The sequence below is a fragment of the Crocuta crocuta genome, unplaced genomic scaffold, assembly GCF_008692635.1.
Source record: "Crocuta crocuta isolate KB4526 unplaced genomic scaffold, BGI_CrCroc_1.0 scaffold64, whole genome shotgun sequence".
NCBI classification, from domain to species: Eukaryota; Metazoa; Chordata; class Mammalia; order Carnivora; family Hyaenidae; genus Crocuta; species Crocuta crocuta.
Genome location: NW_027530640.1, coordinates 7,842,684 through 7,860,341, shown reverse-complemented (window position 1 = coordinate 7,860,341; position 17,658 = coordinate 7,842,684). Strand labels below are relative to the sequence as shown.

General features: G+C 39.2%; 1 protein-coding gene across 4 annotated transcripts in view; it reads right to left on the bottom strand.

Moving 5' to 3' along the window:
- CATSPER3 (cation channel sperm associated 3) overlaps nucleotides 1–16,737 on the bottom strand; it is a 28,266-nt gene extending 11,529 nt beyond the window's left edge. For 2 of the 4 annotated variants that reach the window (XM_077768660.1, XM_077768664.1), the window contains exons 1-2: nucleotides 16,340–16,737; nucleotides 14,157–14,310 (exon numbers count right to left, since the gene is read on the bottom strand). In XM_077768660.1, the coding sequence (XP_077624786.1) occupies nucleotides 14,157–14,310; nucleotides 16,340–16,440 (255 nt within the window). In that variant the 5' untranslated portion in view covers nucleotides 16,441–16,737. Of the gene's footprint in view, nucleotides 1–14,156; nucleotides 14,311–15,944; nucleotides 16,079–16,339 lie in introns of those variants that run through there. The other 2 variants (XM_077768661.1, XM_077768662.1) reach the window with 2 other exon arrangements.
- Between the last annotated feature and the right edge of the window lie 921 nt (nucleotides 16,738–17,658).

Here is a 17,658-nt window from a genome sequence, read left to right as displayed (position 1 = left end):
CGACTGTGAGATCATGACCTGAGCTGAAGTCAGATTCTCAACCAACCGAGCCACACAAGTGCCCCCTTTGTGCATTTTTTTATATTGGGTTGTTTATTTTGTTGTTATTACAGTTCTTTTGTTGCCCGTGCTTTTGGTGTCAGGCCTAAGAATCTACTGACAAATTGAAGGTCATGACCATTTTCCCCTATGTTTTCCTCTAAGAATTCTATCTTTTATACTGATGATAACGATCCATTTTGAGTTAGTCTTTGAATGTGGTGTGAGGTAGGTGTCCAACTTTACTCTTTGCATGTGGATATCAAGTTGTCCCAGAACCATTTGATGAAGAGGCTATTTTTACCCCAAATGAATGGTCTTAGTACTCCTGTTGAAAATCAATTAGCAAAAAAAAAAAAAAGAAAAGAAAAGAAAAAGAAAATCAATTAGCCATACTTATTTGCTTTTATCTCTAGGATCTCAATTGTATTCCATAGGTCTATGTGTATGCTTATGTCAGGATCACACTGTTTTAATTACAATATCTCTGTAGTAAGTTCTGAAGTCAGAAGTGCACGTCCTCCAACTCTGTTCTTCATTTTCAATACTATTTTGCCTACTCAGGGCACTTTGCACATTCATATGACTATAAGAATATACTTTACACTTTTTTTTTTTAAAAAAAGGCTATTGTAATTTTGATAGTGATTGCATTGCATTTGTAGATCACTCTGGAAAGTCTTAGTAACAAATCTTAACAAGTCTTCTAACCCATGAATATGGGATATCTTTCCATTTAGGTAGATCTTATTTCTTTCAACAATGTTCTATAATTTTCAGGACATATATATCTTTCATCTCCTTGGTGAAATCTAATCCTAGGTATTTTACTATGCTGTTCATTAAGTACTTTGGATGCTTTTTAAATTAGTATTTTAGAGAGAGAAAGAGAGAATGTAAGCAGGGGAGGGAGAGAGACAAAGAATCCTAAGCAGACTCCACACTCAGCATGGAGCCCAGTGCAGGGCTCAATCCCATGATCTTGGGATCATAACCTAAGCTGAAATCAAGAGTCAGATTCTCAATGGACTAAGCCACCTAGGCGGCTCTTGGCCTCATGGATGCTTTTCTAAATGGAATTTTCTTAACTTCCTTTACAGATGGTTCATTGTTAGTATATAAAAATACATCTTATTTTTGTTGTTGATCTTGTGCCCTGCAACTTTGCTGAACAGTCCTAATAGTTGTGTGTGTGTGTGTGTGTGTGTGTGTGTGTGTATTCTTTAGGATTCTCTATACATAAAATCAAGTCACATGCAAAAAAAGATAATCTCAATTTTTCCTTTCCAATTCAAATATTTTTTTTCTTTTTCTTGGTTAATTGCTCTGGCTAGAACTTCCAGCATATTTTTTGGTGAAAGTAGGCATCTTTGCCCTGATCCTCATCTTAGTTAGATTAGAAAGATTTTCAGTCTTTCACTACTCTGACGTTAACTGTGGATTTTTTCATAAATACCCATTATCAGTTTAAGGAATTTCCCTCTATTTCTAGTTTGTTAGGTTTGGGGTTTGTTTGTTTGTTCTTTATCATGAAAGGTTATTGGATTTTGTCAAATGCTTCAGCAAGAACTGGTGCAAACATAGATTTTTTTCCTTAATTCTGTTGGTGTATAGCATTGATTGACTTTCATATGCTGAAGACATTCCTGGGATAAATCTAAGAATGAATCATGGTTTTATGATCATGGTGTATAACCCTTTTAAGTATGATGCTCAATTCAGTTTGTTAGTATCTCCATGAGGATTTTTTTAAATCTATATTCATAAGGAATACTTGTCTGTAGCTTTTTTTCTTGTGATATCTTTGTCTGGCTTTGGTATCAAGGTAATCTTGGCCTGATGTAATGAATTCAAAAGTGTTCCATCCTCTTCTATTTTTTGGAAGAATTGGAGAAGGATTTGTGTTCATTCCTATTTTTCTATTTTTTTATTTTTTTATTTGAGAGAGAGAGAGAGAGAGCAGAAGAGGGGCAATGGGAGAGAGAGAATCCCAAGCAGGCTCCCCAACACAAGGCTCGATCCTATGTCTCTGAGATCATGACCCAAGCCAAAATCAAGAGTTGGACACTCAATTGATTGACCCACCTAGATGTCCCCATTCTTCTTAAAATGCAGGAGAAAATTAACTAGTGAAGTCATCAATATCTTTGTTGGGAGGTTTTTGATTAGTGATTCAACCTCTTTATATAAAAACTAAAAAAAATAGCTTTCTATTTTTTTCTCAAGTCAGTTTTGTCATATGTTTCTAGGAATTTGTTAATTTCATCTAGGTTGTCTAATTTGTTGGTGTACAACTGTTTATAGCATTCTCCTATAAACCTTTTTATCTCTGTGAGGTCAGTAGTATTGTCCCAACTTTCATTTCTATTATTAGTAATTAGAGTCTTCTCCTATTTTCTTTAGTCAATCTAGCTAAAGTCATCAATTTTGTCAATCTTTTCAAAAAATGAAACTTTGGTTTTGATTTTCTCTATTCTCGATTTCATCTCGCTCTCATCTTATTTCCTTCCTTCTGCTACCTTTGAGTTTGGTTTGCTCTTTTTCTAGTTCCTTAATGTCTAAAGTTGGATTGTTAATACAAGATCTTTTTTCTTTCTTAATGTAGGCATCTACTGGAATGTATTTCCCTCTGAGCACTGCTTTTGCTGCATCCTGTTTTATCATGCTTTTTACATTGAAGTATAATTGAAATACAATATTAGTTTCAAGTGTACAACAGTGACTTGACATGTATATACATTGTGAAATGCTCACCATGGTAAGTGTAGTTACCATGTGTCACCATACAAAGTTATTACAATATTATTATTACAATGTTATTGACTTCCAGTTTCATTCCATTGTTGTCAGAAAAGATACTTTGTACAATTTCAATATTTTTAAATTTATTGCAGCTTGTTTTGTGGCCTAACATATGATCTATCCTGGAGAATGATCCACATGCACTTAAGCAAAATTATTGTATTTTCTTGATTAATTGACCCTTTTGTCAATACATAATGTTGTTTCTTGTAACAATTTCTGTCTTACTATTTTATCTGATTCTGGTACAGACAACCCAGCTCTCTTTTCATTTATACTTGCATGGGATATCTTTCCTCATTCTTTTACTTTCAACTTATTTGGTTTTTTTTTTAACGTTTATTTATTTTTGAGAGAGACAGAGCATGAGTCTGGGAGGGGCAGAGAAAGAGAGGGAAACACAGAATCTGAAGCAGGCTCCAGGCTCTGAGCTGTCTACACAGAGCATGATGCAGGGCTCGAACTAGGGGACTGTGATATCATGACCTGAGCTGAAGTTGGATGCTTAACCAACTGAGCTACCCAGCACCCCTACTTTCAACCTATTTGTATCTTTGGGTCTCAACTAAACCTTTGGTAGACAGCATATATTTGGATTTTAAAAAAATCATTCTGTCCTAATTGGAAAGCTAAACTCCTCTGCATTTAAAGTAATTACTGAGAAAGAAAAAATACCTCTGCCATTCTATTTGTTTTATATATGTCACACTTTTTTGTTCCTTAATTCCTCCAGTACTGCTTTCTTTGGTGCTTTTTTTTTTTTTTTTTTTTTTGTAGTTTACCACTTTGATTCCTTGCACATTTCTTATTCTGTACATTTTTAAAATTATTTTCTTGGTGGTTACTCTCACGATTAAATTAAGCTCTTAAACTTGTAACAATCTATTTTTAGTTAAGACAATCTTAGCTTCAATAGTATATAACTGTGTTTCCTTAAAGCTCCATTCCTCCCCCTTTTGTTTTTGTTGCTACAAAATACACTTTTTAAATTTTTGTAATGTTTATTATTTTTGAGAGAAAGAGAGACAGAGTGTGAGTGGGGGAAGAGCAGAGAGAGAGGGAGGGAAACACAGAATCTGAAGCAGGCTTTAGGCTCTGATCTGTCAGCATGGAGCCTGACACAGGGCTTGAACTCATGAGCCATGAGATCATGACCTGACCTGAAGTCAGAAGCTTAACCAAATGAGCTACCAAGGCTCCCCACAAATATGTTTTTATACATTGTGCACCCATTTACTATAACTGTTTTATGCATTTATATTTTAAATCATATATATACATACACACATATATACATACATATATATACACACATATAGTTACAAACTAAAAATACAATAATACTGACCTTTATATTTACCTATGTAGTTACTTCTATCAATGGCTTCAAGCTACTGTCTAGTTTCATTTCCATGTAAAGAACTATCTTTGGCACTTCTTTTTTAATAACTTTTTTTAAATGTTTATTTTTGAGAGAATGTGAGCAAGGGGGAGGCAGACTGGGACAGAAGATCCAAAGTGGGCTCCACGCTGACAGCAGTGATATCACACTGAGCAGCCCAATGTGGGGCTCGAACTCATGAACTGTGAAATCATGATCTGAGCCAAAGTCAGATGCTCAACTGAGGGAGCCACCCAGGTGCCCCAGGGCAATCTTTAGCATTTCTTGTAGAAGAAATTCTACAAGCTCTTATGTATCTGGAAATGTCTTAATTTCTCTTTCATTTTTCGAAAGACAGGTTTGCTGGATATTGAATTCTTGGTCAACAATATTTTTCTCTCAGTACTTTAAATCTGTCGTGTCATTTCCTTCTGTCCTCCAGTTTCTGAGGAGACATCAGCTGCTAATATTATTGAGAATTCCTTATATGTGATAAACTGCTTCTCTCTTGATGCTTTCAAGATTCTCTTTGTGCTTGGTTTTTGAGAGCTCAATTATGTGTCTCAGTGTGGAATTCTTTGTGTTTGTCCTGGGAGTTTATAGAGATTCTTGGATGTGTATATCCTTTATCAAATGTGAGAAGTTTTTGGCTATTATTTTTTTCAAATTTTCTGTCTCTCTTTCTTCTCCTTCTGGAACTCTCAATATATGTATGTTGATATGTATGATAGTATCCCACAAGTCTCTCAGACTCTGTTCATTTATCTTCATTCTTTATTCTTTCTGCTCCTCAGACTAAGTTCAATAGATTTGTCTTCAAGTTCAGTGATTATTTCTTCTGCCTGCTCACATCTGCCCTGGAACTCTCCAGTGAATTTTCAGTTATTGTACTTTTCAACTCCAGAATTTGCCTGGTTCCTTTTTATAATTTCTATCTCTTTATTGATATTCTCTCTTTCTTGAGACATTGTTCTCCTGGTAACCTTTAGCTCTTTTCCCCTGGTTTCTTTTAGCACCCTGGGCATATTTTACACAGTGGACTTACTGAAGTCTTTGTCTAGTAATTCCAGTGTCTGTGATTTCTCAGGGACAGTTTCTATTCATTTCCCTGGTATAAAAGCTATACCTACTTAACATGAATGGAACTGAAGAGTATTATGCCAAGTGAAATAAGTCAGTCAGAAAAAGACAGATGTATGTTTTCACTCATACGTGGAATTTGAGAAATTTAACAGAAGACCAGAGGGGAAGGGAAAGAAAAATAAGAGAGAGGCAAACCAAAAGAGATACCTAAATACATAGAACAAACTCAGGGTTGATGGGGGTGGGAATGGGAGAGCAGGGAAAATGGGTGATGGGCATTGAGGAGGGCACTTGTTGGGATGAGCACTGGGTGTTGTATGTAAGTGACGAGTCACAGGAATCTACTCCCAAAGTCAAGACTACACTGTATACACTGTGTATGTTAGCTAATTTGACAATAAATTTAAAAGTAAATGAAAATAAATAAATAAAAGCCATACCTATTTGCATGTTTAATATTTTTTGAAACTAGACATTTTAAATATTACAATTTAGTAACTCTAAAAATCAGATTCTTCCCTCTCAGAATCTGTTTTTGTTACTTTCTGTGGGTAGTAGTTATTTGTTTAGTGGACTTTCTAAATAGTTTTGGTAAAACTGTATTCTCTAGGGTGCCTGGCTGGCTCAGTTGGTATAGCATGCAACTCTTAATGTCAGGATTGGAGGTACAAGCCCCATGTTGGGTGGAGAGATTACTTAAAAATAAAATCTTAAGGGGCTCCTACATGGCTCAGTTGGTTAAGTGTCCAACTTCAGCTCAGGTCATGATCTCCCAGTTTGTGTGTTCAAGCCCCATGTCAGGCTCTGTGCTCAGAGCCTGGAGCCTATTTCAGATTCTGTGTCTCCCTCTCTCTCTGACCCTCCCCCACTCACACTCTGTCTCTCTCAAAAATAAAGAATAAAAAATAAAATAAAATAAAATCTTAAAACAATACTGTATTGTCATATGTTGGTCTTTGAAGTCTCTTCCTTTAGCTAGTGTTTAAAGAGAGATTTTCTGGGGTGCCTTGGTGGCTCAGTTGGTTGGGCATCCCAACTTCGGCTCAGGTCATGACCTTGCAGTTTTTGAGTTTGAGCCCTGCATCAGGCTCTGTGCTGACAGCTCACAGCCGTGAGCCTGCTTTGGATTGTGTCTCCATCTCTCTCTGCCCTCCTCCTGCTTACACTCTGTCTCTTTCTCTCTCTCTCAAAAATTAAAATAAAAAACATTACAAGATTAAAAAATACATATACTAATAAAAAGAAAAAAGAAATAGAGATTTTCTTAAATACCTCAATCAAACAGAAGAAATGGAAGGAGAGAGAAAAGAGAGAGAGCTAGACAGAGAGAGAAAGAAGGAAAGAAAGAAAACAAAAAGAGGGAGAGACGGAAAGAGGGAGAGAGAGAGGAAGGAAGGAAGGAAGGAAGGAAGGGAGGAAGGGAGGAAGGGAGGAAGGAAAGGGAAGGGAGGGAGAGAAGGAAGAAAGAAAGACAGAGAGAGAAAGGAAGGAAGGAAAGAGGGAAGGAGGGAAGGAAGGAATGGGGCTCCTGGGTGGCTCAGTCTGTTAAGTGTCCAACTTCAGTTCAGGTCATGATATCACAGTTTGTAGGTTTGAGCCCCATGTTGGGCTCTGCGCTGACAGCTCAGAGCCTGGAGCCTGCTTTAGATTCTGTGTTTCCCTCTCTCTCTGCCCCTCACCCTCTCATGTTCTTTCTCTCCTCTCTCTCTCTCTCAAAAATAAATAAACATTAAAATTTTAAAGGAAGGAAAGAGAGGGAAGGAAAGAGAGCAAGAGGGAGGGAGGAAAGAAGAAAAGGGAGGGAAGGAAGGAAAGAGAAGAAAGAAAAGAGAGGGGGGAGGGGAAATAAAAAGACACACCCCTCCCAGTCTTTGTAGCCTTGCTCTGTGTTGGAAGGCTCCTTCAATGTTTAGCCAAGCCATTTTCAACTCTACCTTAGCCTTCATTTCCTACTTGCATTGATCATAGAGATCAGCCAAAGGTGAAAAGCTTGGGATCTTCTCAGGTCTTTTCTAAGTGTGTGTCCTGCCCTGGGCATTTATGGCTTTCTAAACCCTTCCATATACATGGGAATTTGTCAATATCTTCATTTTCCAAAGTCCCTCTTTTCTGGATTTCGCCATGTCCTTTGTTTACATGAACTGTTTTTTGTTTTTGTTTTTGTTTTTCCGCAGATAGCAGTGCATCATCCGTCTTTCAATGTTTTTGAGAAAAGCCCTCTGGAGAGTTGTCTTTTGGCCCTGAAAAAGTGCCAAGTTAGGCAAGACAAAGACAATAGCCTTGTATTAGTCCTTCAGGCAGCACTGAGGTCAAAAGAGACAAACACAGTTCTTTAAGAACAAGGTCTGCTCTGCTGCTTGTGGAGTTGAGACCAGTGCCCCACAGGGAGAACTCAGGCTTCCATCTTCAGCACCATCAGCATGTTGAGAAGCAGGTGGGTCAAGGGCAAATAAGAATGTTGCAAAGTCTTCTTCTCTTTTAAAAAGTTGACTCTTTCTTGATTCAGTGTTCACTCAGTTGCTAGAAACTTCTGACTACTGTCCAGAATTCTGAAAATGTGTTGTCCCCCTTTCAGGTACTTCTGTGGACATATGGACATGTGGAGTGACTTACTCTGCTATTTTCACTGAAGTCACTAATCTCATTCATTTTTGAAGGATGGTTTTTCTGGATATAGAATTCTTAGTTGAGGGGCGCCTGGGTGGCTCAGTCGGTTAAGCATCTGACTTTGGCTCAGGTCATGATCTCGCGGTGTGTGGGTTTGAGCCCTGCATCAGGTTCTGTGCAGGCAGCTCAGAGCCTGGAGCCTGTTTCAGATTCTGTGTCTCCCTCTCTCTCTGCCCCTCCCCCACTCATGCTCTGTCTCTCTCTGTTTCAAAAATAAATAAAAACTATAAAATTTTTTTAAAATTTTCCTTCAAAAATAATTCTTAGTTGAGTCTTTTTTTTTTTCAGCACTTTGAATACAACATCCCACTGCTTTATGGCCACTGTAGTTTCTGATAAAAAAAAATCAGCTATTAATTTCACTGAGGATCCTTTGTTTGTGATGAATCACTTCTCCATTGGTACTTTCAAGTTCTCTGTCTTTCAACAGTTTGTTCATGATGTGTCTAGGTCACTCTTTGAGTCTATCCTTATTGGAGTTCACTGATCTTTTTGGAAGTGGAGATTAACGTTTTTCATCAAATTTGGGGGAGTTTTTGGCCATTATTCTTCACCTATTTTTTCTGCCCTTTCTCTCTTCTCCTCTGGGATGCCTTGTTTTTGGTGGTGTTCCACAGGTCTCTGCTCATTTCTATTCCTTCATGTTTCTTTCTGTTCCTCACAATGGAGAATCTCAATTGACCTGCTTTTTTATTCTTGGAGGAAAGTCTCCACTAGATCAAATCTGCTATTGAATTCCTCTAGTGATTGTTTCAGTTCAATCGTGTTCTTTTCAACTACAGAATTTCTATTTGGTTCTTTCTAATAATTTCTATCTCTCTATTCATATTCTCTATTTGGTGAGACATTCCTCTCATGTTTTCCTTTAGTTCTTTAGATAGGGTTTGTCTTTAGTTCTTTGAACATATTTATAACATTTGATTTACTTAACTAATCCCTGCACCCAACGTGAGGCTCAAACTCATGACCCCAAGATCAAGAGCCCTGTGCTATACTGACTGAGCCAGGCAGACACCCCTTAACATATTTATAATAGCTGATTTAAAACTTCTTGCCTAGTAAGTCCAAGAGATGGGCTTCCTCAGGGACAGTTTCTATTGACTGTACTTTTTTTTTGCTTGTGTGTCGGGGCCATACATTCTGGCTTCTTTGAATGTTTCACAATTTTTTGTTGTTGTTGGAAAATAGACATTTTAAATTATATAATACTGGAACCCTGGAAATCAGATCCTCCCCTCTCCCTACAGTTTTATTATTGTTGCCATCCTTTTTTTTTTTTAAGGGACCTTCCAGAAGTACTTGTGTAAAGTCTGTATTCTTTGTGATGTCTAGTCAAAGTCTCTGCTCAGCCAGCTTAATTGTGTGCTAATGAATGGACAGAGATTCCATAAATGCCTGCAGCCACTATGCCTCCCAGCCTTTGCCAAGGGGCTTTGACTCCTGGGGCATACATTTAATGCCCAGCAGTTCACATCTCTGCCTTAGCCTTCATTTCCTGCTTACACAGAGTCTCAAGATTTTAGAGGTGACAGATCAGGGCCTTCTCAGCACCTTCCTGATACCTTCATCGAGATCCTCCAAAATGGTAATAATTTCAGAGTTTCATAGCTAACCAAGGACTTTAATACATGCTATTTCCAATGACCTCACAGCCACCCTGGTATATTAAGAACATCACTTTACAAATGTTGAAGCTGAATGATTTAAAGGTTAAGTAACTTGCAGGGTCACCTGGGTGGTTCAGTCGGTTAAGTGTCCGACTTTGGCTCAGGTCATGATCTCACGTTCATGGGTTCGAGCCCCATGTCGGGCTCTGTGCTGACAGCTAGCTCAGAGCCTGGAGTCTGTAGTCGGATTCTGTATCTCCCTCTCTCTCTGATCCTCCCCTGCTCACTCTATCTCTTTCTCAGAAATAAATAAAACATTAAAGAAAAAGAAAAAAAAATAAAGGTTAAGTAACTTGTCGACAGCTCCAGCTTGTAGAACACTGAAACTTGTATCCCTCCCACAGCATAGAATATACCCCAGGCTTGCAAACCATGGTCCTAAAGGAGTTATGTTTTGTGACCCATATGGCCTCTGGAGGGCCATCAAAGGATTCAGAAGGCTCAACTCAGCTCTTCCTCTGACCCGTATCAAGTCCTCTACCTAACACGATGTTCTACAGTCCAAGACCAAACCCTGGAATGTTGGGGGAGGAGGCACCACCATGCCACCAGGTTCACAGAAGTGGTGCCAAATGGACTCTGACTCTCAACTTTCAGGCACTGATTAGGGTATTCGACCACCTCCACGACCTCTGACACATTATGTTGATGCTGAACCTTTTTACCACCAAGAAAAAAAATCTCTTACCATAAATGAAGATAGAGTACATTTTCAGCCAATCTATTACACAACAAAACATACTTGTAGAAGCACACAGATATAAAGCCTAATGGATGGTTACAGAACAAACACCCTTGTAACTACCACCCAGGTCACAAGTAGAACCTTGTTTGCCAGCTATCCCAAAAGACACTCAGGGAGCCCCATCCCAGTTATAACTTCCTCCCTTTACCCCAAACTAACCGCTATCCTGATTTGCATAGTAATCACCTTCTTACATTTCTCTAAAGACAGGAACCCATATATATATCCCTGGAACTAATACTTCAAATTTAACTTTTTTAAAAATTTGATATATCTTTTAAGTCTTCCATTCCTTTTCTTTCTTTCCTTATACTTTATTTGTTGATGAACCCAGGCAGTCTGACTGGTAGAATTTGCCAGTCAGGATTTTGCTGACCGCACACTCATGGTGTAGCTTAGCATTCTCCTCTGTCCTCTGTTTCCCGGAAATGTGCAGCTGGATCCAAAGGCTTGGTCAGAGTCAGGTTTCATCTCTTTGGCAAGATTGTATGTTCTGTTCTTTCACACCAGGCATATAAAGCGTGGCTGTCTCTCCTTTTATGACAGTAGCAGCCACTGATGCTCATGGCCTAGATCCATTACTTCCCTGGGAGCTGAAAATAGTGATATTCTAATTCTGTCATTTCTTTTTATTAACTGGGATACTTCTTTTTTATTATAAACATTTTTTATTTTAATTTTTTTAGTGTTTATTTTTGAGAGAGAGACAGAGCACAAGCAGGGGAGGGGCAAAGAGAGAGCAGACACAGAATCTGAAGCAGCCTCCAGGCTCTGAGCTGTCAGCACAGAGCCTGACATGGGGCTCGAATCCACGAACATGAAATCGTGACCTGAGCCAAAGTTGGGCGCTTAACCGACTGAGCCACCCAGGCGCCCCCACTAAGCTGACTTCTAAAAATGGTTTTAAAACGTTTTGCATTAACTCTCCCCAGTCTCCCCCACTTAGTCATAGTGTATCTTCCCTGTCAGAGGATAGACTCATTATATGCTGGGATCTCTCTTGTTAACCCACAATCATGATTAGTTCTACAAATAATTATATGTTTAATGCTCATCTGCATCCTTTTTTTAAGAAATTTTTTAATGTTTATTTATTTTTGAAAGACAGAGAGACAGAGCGTGAGCAGGGGAGGGGCAGTGAGAGAGAGAGGGAGATAGAGAATCTGAAGCAGGCTCCAGGCTCTGAGCTGTCAGCACAGAGCCCGACATGGGGCTCGAACCCACGAACTGTGAGATCATGACCTGAGCCAAAGTCGGCCACTTAATCAACTGAGCCACCCAGGTACCCCTGCTCACCCACATCCTAATGTTGATGCATCTCTAGTCCTTTTGGTTGGCTGAAACTTATTCTTCACCAGATTTCAAAGGAAGGGCTCAAGGGAACACTATCACCCAAGTGTTTTAATGATCAGTTACGATTTCTCTGTGTGGATGATACTTGGAAGTCAGTTATACTGCATGTAGAATTCTTGGTTCACATTTTCTTCCCTCAAATATCTTAAATATGTTACTCTTTTTTTCCTTTAGCATTATCAGAACAAAGTCTGTCAAACATTTTCTTTTCCTTACCAAATTGAGATGCTCACAATGTCCTGCACCTCTTTCCTTTAGAGTCCAGTACTTTTACTAGAAAGTCCTGGTGTTTGTTGTTCTCAATCCACAGTCTCAGCAGTGTGTGCTCTTTCAGTATAGAATTTCAATTCTTTTATTTCAGGTAACGTTTCTAAATTATAGGTTTATGTTTGTTCTGTTCCTTTGATTTCGTTTCAAATTCAGGGACTCCTATCATCCTTATGTTGGATCTTTTCTTCCCCTGTTTTCAATATTCATCATTTTCTCTTGAACCCTTTTTATTTCTTCATTTCTTAGGGATTTTTACAAATCTCTTCCATTAATCTAATATTTCACTTAAGCTATTAGCTGTTGTGTTTAATCGCTCTTACTTGCATCTTGCAAGTAATCTTGCATCTTTAACTTTTTTTCCTTTGAAAGAGAGCACGCAAGCAAGAAAGAGAGCAGGGAAGGGACAGAGAGAGAGAGAGAGAGAGAGAGAGGGAGGGAGAATCCCAAGCAGGCTCCATGCTCAGCATACAGACCAATGCCGGGCTCAATCTTACACCTGTGATATCATGATCTGAACTGAAATCAAGAGTCTGACACTTGTGTTTTGTGGGTTTGAGCCCCACATCAGGCTTTGTGCTGACAGCTGAGAGCCTGGAGCCTGCTTTGGATTCTGTCTCCCCCTCTCTCCTTGCCCCTCCCCCATTCATGCTCCCTCTCTCTCTCAAGAATAACCATTTTAAAAATTATTTTTAAAAAAAAGTCTGACACTTAACCAACTAGGCCACCCAGGTGCCCTAAATCTTCATTTCTGAAATGACTTTTATTTCTAATTCTTTCCTGAGTTTTGTCACTTTGCCTGTTCTTTCCTATCTCGTATCATTTTCTTAAACATCTACCTCAGTCTGAAATAACATGCTCCAGTTCTCATCTGTTTTGTGGACATATCTTCGTGGTGGGCTTCCAGTATCTACAGGGGTATTATGCTTCACTTTATTCTCTTTTCTCATTTCATAATTCTCTGTGGGATTTTATCTCAATCTCTTTCTAGTATACTCTCTTATATGATATTAGTTTTCCAAAACTTTTATTTTTTAAAAATCTTTATTTTTGAGAGAGAGAGAGCACATGTGCGAGGTGGAGGAGAGGCAGAAAAAGGGAGACAGAGGATCCAAAGCAGGCTCTGTGCTGACAAGAGAGAGCCCGATGCAGGGCTCAAACCCATGAACTGCGAGATCATGACCTGATCCGAAGTCAGATGCTTAACCAACTGAGCCACCCAGGTGCCCCTTCCTGAACTTTTAGAAGGTGTGGTTCTAACTTCATAGCTCCCTCTTCTGTTTTTGTGTTGTGTTTCAAGGTGTGGTAGCTTCAGGTCATGATCTCACAATTCCATGGGTTTGAGCCCCACAGTGGGCTCTGTGCTGACAGTGCAGAGCCTGCTTGGGATTCTCAGTCTCCCTCTCTCTGCTTCTCCACCACTCACACGGTCTACTTCTTTCTCAAAACAAGTAAAAAATAAACTTTAAAATATTTTTTAAAGATGTGGCTTGGTTTAAGGTTTCTTTGTTCTGTTTCCCTCCTCCAATTTTATCTGGATCTTTTCCTCCTTCATCTCTGGGTCTCTATCCTGTTCAGTTTTTATTCCGCTCCCAATATTTCTCCTATGTGTGCAGGGTGTGGGAGAGTGCTCTCCCTGAAGGGAGCCCTGGCTGGTCAGTCTTCAAAGTTTACAAGTCCAGACTGTTCCAGACCCTTCAGAAACTATCAAGAACCTCTTGCACTAAGCCAGTTCTAGACTGAGCAATACCCTTCCCACCATCAAGTGTTGTTCTCACATCAGCCCATCATACTCTCCAATGAATATTTATTGAGTGCCCTCTGCTTCCTCTCCTTCAGAGGCTAACACTGTGCAGTCGTGGCTCTTAGTAAAGATACCTTCTTAACTAGTTTGGATTTCAAGACTGCCCATAGGTTTTTACTTCTGCTCTCAAATTGCTCCGATTTTAAGAGGAAATTCAGGGAGATTAAAAAACAATGTCACCACTGCTACTGTTGCCACCATCTTCCCACATTTTGGAGTAGATTTTTTAAGCCTGTAGAATTTTTCTATGGAAAATTTTCTTGAACAAAATGCCTTAAATATCTTACAACATTTTCACAAATAAAACACGTGAAACAGAAGAAAATAGATCCATTTTTGTCTGCTTACCTCATAAAGGGCGAATAAGTTGTATCTTGTAGTATAATCAGTCCACAAGACCACAAAAAAGGCATTCAGGGAGATGATACTAATCATAATTATCTTAAAGAGACGACTCGTTATAAGTCTCTTCACAAATGCCTGACATTGAGTATCTTTCCTTCTGTCAAAAAGTTGAATAAGAGGTACAATTATCTTACAACAGAACTAGATCCCAAACATTACACATTTTTGTAGGGATGAGGGTCTGCTCTCTCCCCTCTGTGAATATAAATTTAAATATACTTTCACATTGCAACACAGCATGAGACTCCTGGCTGGCTCAGTCAGAAGAGCATTGACTCTTGATCTTGGGGTCATAAGTTCGAGCCCCAGGTTGGGTGTGGAGATTACTTAAATATTATTTAAAAATTGCAACACAACACTAACTGAATAACCACTAAAATATGTATAATGATCCATAAATTGTTCTGTCCCCACTCAGCCACTTAGTTCCTTCACTTTAGACCNGGGGGGGGGGGGGGGAGGATGGGGACAGGAAGAGTTACCACTCCTTCTCAAGCAAAACAAAGCATCATCTACATTTACTCATTCAACACATGTTTATCAAGTGAGTACTACATGCAATATAGCAGATACTGTGCATATAAGGTGAACAAAACTCAATCTTGTCAGTCTAGTAGGAAAATCTGGTAATAATCAAATAATCATCCAGACAAGTATTCACAAATTAATGGTAAAAAACAAACAAACAAAAAACTGGACACTTGAGGGGAAAAAAAGGCAAACACACAGTCAATTTATGAAATAAATACAAATGGTAATGAATGTTCAGTAGCATTACTAACCGGGGGATGCAAATTAGGTAAAACCATTATTTTTGCTTATAAAGTTAGCAAAGACTTAAACGTAACAGCATTTAATGCTGATAATAGTACAGTGTGATGAGGCATTCTCATAAACTGCCAAGAGGAATTGGCAGTAAACTGGCCAGCTCCTCTGAAAAGCCTTAGCACTGCAGGTAGCCTCTGATCCAAGGCACCTACCTACCCCAAAAGAATACAATCTAGAATGAGGTGACTTTGGCCAAACACATGCATCCCAGCATTATTTACAGTAGTGGGAACTTGCAAACAATTTAAAAGTCTAACTTAAAAGAGTGGTTAAGTACACTATGGCATATCTATCTCATGAAATATTATATAGATACTAAAGCATATCTATGCATTTTTGATGGTTTGAACAAAATGCTGATGATCCACTGTATAGCAAAAGACAAAAACAAGATACAAAATTCTCTACTCAGAATTAACTGTACAAAAATGGGTAGAAAAAACTGAATAGGAAACATGACAAAATGTCGCTAGTATCTGCCTATGGAAAGTGAGCTTACAGGTCATTCTTTTTCTTGGTTATTTATATTTATCTGTGCTTTGCAATCTTTCTCAAAGAGTATGTATCCTTTTTCCCATTATATGTAACAAATGAATATACTCTCCTAACAGTAAATACAGAATATATATACTATTATAATCTATAAAAACAAGATGTATAATTTTTCACTGTCTGATGGAGATCAGGTCTATTACCCCCCCCCCAAAATCTTCAAAATTTCTAACACAGTAGCTAATGAAAGTAAAGTAAAAAGAACAAAAAGGTAAAAAGTAAAAAAGGAGAACAGAGTCAAGTTCAGTATAAGCATCAAATAAGAGCACAACTGAATGTTGACTTAAATAGCCAATCATGGTATTAAGGCCAAAGAGGCAAAGTGTTTGGCTAAACCTCCATCAACCTCACCAGCCAGAGAAGGCAGATTCTCAAGGGCACGAACTTTGTTTCGGGCAGTGGAAGAGTGTGTACGGGAAGAGGCTAACAGAACACTGATACCTTGCCTCCAAACTGCCATTCACACATTTCTTTTTTTTTTTTTTTTAATGTTTTTATTTATTTCTAGGAGAGAGAGAGAGAGAGAGACAGCGTGAGCAGGGGAGGGTCAGAGAGAGAGGGAGTCACAGATTCTGAAACAGGCTCCAGGCTCTGAGCTGGCAGTCAGCACAGAGCCCGACGCGGGGCTCGAACCCACGAACCGCGAGATCATGACCCAAGCGAAAGTCGGACGCTTAACCGACTAAGCCACCCAGGCGCCCCATTCACACATTTCTTAACAAGCAATAGAAATAAAGAATATTTACTGAAAGCTCCCGAATCTCAAATAGAATTGTATTGATATGGTATCCAACAGCGAGCTTGAAACGACTCTGGTCTCCTTTGGGTAACGAAATAGTTGAGACATTGGCCCCCCCAAATTTTCAATTTTTATTCTTTGCTTTAATCATACAAAAGAAAATCTCTGCTTAGAGATTCCCTTCGCATCTAGATCCAGACAGGCCACCAGGCAGGGCCCACAAAAGGAACCCTTGCTTTATGAGGTCATTGTTGGGCATTCCAGTATATGGCTAGTCTGTGGTTCTCTGGAGTAAAATCCTCCCTCGCTGATAAATGCAGAGAGCCTGTCTTCCCCGGGAGACTAAGCGCCTCAGTTCAGCCAAAGGGTTAGGAGTACACAGGAACTATGAAGCTCCAAGCTAAAGCAGACTGAAGATACTTCTTCAGAAGTATTCCCATCTGACAGACAAAGTCCCTTAATGTGTTAGAATGACTTAAGGGTCATATAAGAGGGAAAAACAAAGTTCTCTGGGTTCTAGGAGCCAAGAGCGTAAATCTAGGCACAAGACTAGACTGGAAACACTAGGAACGACAGAAAAGATTTCGATGAGTTTGGGGCTAGAACACAAGAAAACAGAGAAACAGAGCTTAGCCATGCCCAGCCCTAGCTAACTGCGGGATGTAATGTGCGCATATGATCCTCCTAAAGAAAGTTTAGGGGATGAGCCTGTGGGGTAGAGATACTTCATGTGCATGAGCAATAGGGTTCTTGCTCTGTTCAATTCTTAGGATTAATATATTCACCGTGCTTTCCTTCTCCTAATCCCTTTGGTTTCCAAGGCAAATCTAGACAGAGCGATCTCCAGTTGCCCTGTGTGGTGCTAAATCTTTAGTGGCTAAATTGGTCAAATTTGTGGAAATCGAAGTGCTTGATCCCTAAGAAAAGGAAGTAACCACTTCAATGCCTCTGTTGTGACAGGCACTCTAAAACAAGTGTACATGACTGTTCCTGGTAGGAAAATACTCTTATAGGCAACCAATACACTGAACTGGGAAATAACATCTGATTCATTCAGATTTCTTTCATTTAAAATCATCGACAGTGAAACATGAAGAAACACTCTTATTAATGTCCCCAAGATTCATACTTCAGCTTCATCTCCTTCCTCTACAGTCTCTCCCCTCAGGGCTCAGCTCCTGCTAGACCTCCTGCTGCCATCTTTGGTCGTATGCCCCCTAAAGTCTTCTGGGCTTCTGTCTGACATTCCTATTGCAGTCTCCTGGAGAAGCTGCTGGGAGACAGCCTGGATCAGTTCTCCACCTGAATCTGTTCCCACCTGCCCCA